Source organism: Bubalus kerabau, chromosome X (genome assembly GCF_029407905.1).
Source record: "Bubalus kerabau isolate K-KA32 ecotype Philippines breed swamp buffalo chromosome X, PCC_UOA_SB_1v2, whole genome shotgun sequence".
In the NCBI taxonomy this organism is placed as follows: Eukaryota; Metazoa; Chordata; class Mammalia; order Artiodactyla; family Bovidae; genus Bubalus; species Bubalus kerabau.
In genome coordinates this window covers 92195689-92200307 of record NC_073647.1, presented here as the reverse complement: position 1 = coordinate 92200307, position 4619 = coordinate 92195689, and the positions used below count along the sequence as shown (strand labels likewise).

At 51.5% G+C, this 4619-nt stretch overlaps 1 protein-coding gene across 1 annotated transcript; it reads right to left on the bottom strand.

Moving 5' to 3' along the window:
• Positions 1-320: 320 nt before the first annotated feature.
• Positions 321-4413, bottom strand: LOC129639790 (doublesex- and mab-3-related transcription factor C2-like). Its single transcript, XM_055565028.1, has 5 exons — positions 4199-4413; positions 3958-4115; positions 3166-3302; positions 1727-1874; positions 321-757 (listed from the first exon to the last, which is right to left on the bottom strand). The coding sequence occupies exons 1-5, from the start codon at positions 4411-4413 to the stop codon at positions 711-713; spliced, it is 705 nt and encodes a 234-aa protein (XP_055421003.1). The 3' UTR covers positions 321-710.
• Between the last annotated feature and the right edge of the window lie 206 nt (positions 4414-4619).

Genomic DNA, 4619 nt, shown 5'->3' with positions numbered 1-4619 from the left:
ACAACTGGAAGCAGTCATTGCCAGGCAGGGTGTAGGCACTTACTTGCTGAATGAGTAAATCTCCTACCCATTTTTTTTCTCTACCATTTCCTTAACAAGCCATGTTAAGAAATCCCAGTTATTGAGGAAAGTGATTGTCCCTTTGAAAAGTGAATTGAACATGGTAAACTCAGGGTACTCTAGGTTATACTGTGGTAACAAGCAACACCCATATTTCAGTGCCTTACAATGAAGGTTTATTATTTTCTCACATACACAAACCTAGACACAAAATGAAAACATCCTCAGATTTTCACATGCATGGATAAGTACATGAGCATGCGGGTATCATGAATCAAAATAACCTCTGGCAGATGAACAGATGAACTCACACAGAACCCTACGTAGAGACTGATGAGCTTAGATTGCAAAACCCTGTTTTCATAAGAGACATTATAAGACCCCAGGATCCAAGAGAGTAAAGGATGGAGGTAGAGGAATATCCACCCTCAGTCAAGGAATTGTCCCATATAATAAAAAGCATCTAAAAGCTTATAAAAGAGCCTAAACGCTTTAAAAAAAAATACAGTAAGAATTTTGGACATTAAGCATTTTGCAAATGCATAAATATACAGCATTCTAGTGAGTTTCCCACTTCTGGGCTTCTAGTTCAAGAGGGAGGTGCGCCCCAGGTGACCAATAGGCAGAGAAATGGAGATGGCCGGCCTAGGTCAAAGAGAGGAGCTAGAAGGCTGAAGTCCTTTATCTTCATCAGGAGCTGTCAACACACAAAAAAAGGGTCAGGGCCAGGTCACATCCATTTGTCCTCCCAGCTCCCCCCTCTTTTTGTTCCACCCAGTCAAAGCTGTGTCACCTTGGACTGTATTGCACAGAACTCTTCCTTGATTTGCCCATCTCAATTCTCGCTTCCTCCAATCCCTCCATCACAGCAGCCACATTTCTTTTTGTCAAGCCCAGGGTCTCCAAACATGCTCCTCTCTAGTTCAGACATTCCTTGGTCCCTCATCACCCACAGTTGCTGGCCAAACCTCTTAAGCCTGGCAGGCAGACCTCCGTGACTGGTAGCCTCTCCCCGCTCATCTCTTCCATCGCCTTCTAGCAGTTCCTCCAGGGTTGCCTGCTTCACTCACACTCCATATCACAGTCCATTTTGATCTGGTAGTGCCCAGCCTTCCCCCTCAGCCTTCCCAGGTGTCTAGCTCTCCTCCGCCCTTCTTCTCCAGGCTCATCATTGAGATTCAGCCCCAAAACATGACCTGTGGAGGCATCCAGGCTCCACATCAAGACTGGAAGCTCCCTGAAGGCAGGAACTAGATCTTCTCTACCAGACACTTATCACCTATCCACGTCCTCCCCAGATCACAGCAGACTGCAGGAGTCTGGGTAGAAAACTCTGGACTGGGAGTCAGGAGACCTGATTCTTCCACTTGATATGCTGCATGCCCTTGGTAAGTCCCTGCCATTCTCAGGGACTCAGTTTCCTTATTTCTTGACATCGGGGCAGTGAGCATTTGCTTTTGAGCACGATGCTCAATAAACGCTCAGTGATTCTCTGAACAACCATCTACTGCCACTTCGAGAGTCCGACTGAGGAGCTTGGCAGCCTGGGTCCAACCCCCCTTCCTCCCTCCAACTCTGACTTCCCAGTTAGCCCCTGCTTACCACAACGGCCTCCCATTTCCCAACTGTCCCCAACCCCTTGTTCTCCTTTCAAAGACCAGGCTACCTGGAGCAACGTGGGGCTGGGGCAGAGAGATGGAGCCAGAAGGGGCCCAGGAAGATCTTTTCAGAGTCAGCAGAGCCTGGGCTGCTTCCAGTTTTTGCTGCCACTCTGAGGAGGCAGAAACCGAGGCCTGGTTGGAAGCTTCGGGAGCCTGAAAACAAAGGATGTGAGAGAATGGGAGCTGGGAACCCACACTCCCTCAATGCCCCTTCAGTCCCCAGCTACCCTGAGGCCTTCTGCTCTTCTCCTTCACTAAGCTTGGCCCCTGCCAGGGTTCTGGACCCCACAGTCTCCCCAGACTCTGTGGCTGCAGTAGAAGGGGGTTAAGGGTGGCACGGGGCTGGAGGATCAGAGTTGAGTGTCTAGGAACAAGGAAAGGAGAGACCAGGGGATTTATCCCTTTGGCAGGCACATACTACCAGTGAGGAGGGGGCCGAGAGTTTACAATATCTGCATGTGGGAGTCTGAATGGCCATTAGGTGTTGTGGCTTAGACAAGTCGCTTCCCCTGCCTGGCCTGTCCTCTTTTCCATTTTTTTTTTTTTCCTGTATCTTTCCAGAGACACTAATTCCTCTCAGCTTTTTTAAAAATCCTGGAGCAACAGTAAAGATTATGGGAAATCAGAGGTGTCTGCATTTTAATCTGCAAGGCACCTGGAGAGATGTGCTTACTGTTCCTGTCCAGGGACTGGTTCTTGCCCCTATATTCCCCAATCCCCAAGGGGCTTGAAGGGCCAGCTTGACTCATCTCCAGGACACTTTCTCTGATGGTTATTAGACTCTGGCCTGGGTAAGATGGTGTCCCTCACCATTATGGCTCCCCTTCTCAGCAGAAGCTTCTCTCCCATCTGTTTGTTTCATGTGGAATAGCAGCCTCCACTTGTCAAAGGCCTGTGATGTGGCAGGCCTTGTGCTAGTCCTCTTTGCAATGCTATGTTGCTGTTGTTGTTCAGTTGCTAAATCATGTCTGACTCTTTGTGACCCCGTGGACTGCAGCATGGCAGGCTTCCCTGTCCTTCACTATCTCCCTGAGTTTGCTCAAGCTTATGTCCACTGAGTCGGTGATGCCATCCAACCATCTCATCCTCTGTCACCCCCTTCTCCTGCCCTCAGTCTTTCCCAGCATCAGGGTCTTTTCCAATGAGTCGGCAGTTCTCTATAGGTGTAGAATACTGTCCCCTCTCAGCACACTGGTAGGAAATAGAGGCTCGGATATGTAAAGTCACGTGTCCAAAGTCTCACAGATTGGGAATGGCAAAGCTGAGAGAGCCCCTAAGTCTGAGATGCCTGTTCCTCCTCCCTTTCCTCCACCTCGCCCCCCGCCCCCAGTTGCCCTGTACTGCCTCCATCTCCTCCTTCTAGCTCCAGAGCCTTAAGCAGAAGGTTTGGACACTCAGTAACACAATATACAAGTAGCCCCGTGGTCTTTCTCACTCTACTCACCTGCTGGGCAGGGCAGGGGATCTGTGCGACTTCCTCAAAAGAGAAATTGTTAGTTGCTTCTTCAAGGGTGCTGGAGTCCAGGACAGAGGCAAAGAGTCCAGGACTTGACCGAGCAGCAGAGCGCCTTCGAAGATTGCCTGCAGGAACAGAGAGCACAGGTTGGAGCCAGGAACCAAGCCGGCCACGGAGAGGAGATGTGGGCATATTTGGGGGCAAGGATAGGAGCCCGGAATGCCAGAGCTGAGAAGACCTTCAAGACCACCTAGTCCTCTTCTTCATTTTGGGACTGAAGACTATGAGACCCATAGAGAAGTAGTTTTCCCTCAAGGTCATATGGCAAGTTGTAGTAGGGTTAGAGATGGTACCCAGGTCTTCAGGACACAGAAAGGGCTCTGAGCAGTGGCTGAGGTCAGAGCTTCCCACACTGGCCCCAGACTCCTCCTCGGGGATTGCGCAGGGGTGAGCCTCGAGCTGAGGTGTGATGTTCTCCTTCCCAACTGTGAGACACTGGGGACAGCTTAGGTGAGCCTTACCCTCTGGCCCCATCCCACTCTACCTCATCCCCAACCTGTCCCCCTCTAGACCCTTTTTGATTTCCCAGATCTCTCCTTCCCACCAACACTTGGTAGATAATACTGATGGCATTTTTATAGTTGGGGGAGCTAAGGCCCGAAGAGTAACTTTCCCAAGGAGGAAAGCCACATAGAAACTGGGGTGGTAGGACTGCTGACAGAACTACTCATGCTCCCTGTACCCGAAACGCCAACTCCCTCCCTGGCCAGAGACACTCACCGGGGACTCTTGCTTGAGTGCCCAACTTCTTGCCACGGCTGCGAGCTCTGGGAGAGGTAGTCCCACCCCTGGTCCGTCCTCGAGTCGGGCGCCTCCTTAGGTGCGGCCCCTGGTCCATCTTCAAGTCACGTTCAGCAGGCAAGATGCTGTCGTGTTCCCTAAAGTGGGAGGATTGCGGGTCTAAGGTCAGTCACCTTTAGAGGAGGCCTCCTCCCCTGCCCTTGTCAGATGCCATACTCACGAGGAGGGAACACATTTGTGACACTTGCAGGCCTGGAAGAGGCAGAGGTGCTCCTCGTCCTTGATTTGGTCAGTGATGCCATGGTTGTGGCAGCGGGCACAGCGACGTACAGATCCTCTGGGGCCAAGTTCAATGCCACATGGGGCTCCGGTCTCAAGTCCAGGGGTGGAGTCGGGGAGGGAGCAGGGCATAGCAGGCATTTCATTGGGATCCATGGTTCTAGGGCAAGGAGTGGAGGTCAGGGTGGCCACACGATCCCCTACCCCCTACGTACTTCCTCTGTCCCTGGAAAACCCCATCTGAGGCGGCTGGATTCTCCTCCATCCAGCTCACTGCTGAAATGAGATTGCACCCTCTCTTCTTGCTCATGTAGCCTCCTTCCCAGGAAGCCCCACTCACATATAGGCCAGTTCCAAGAAAC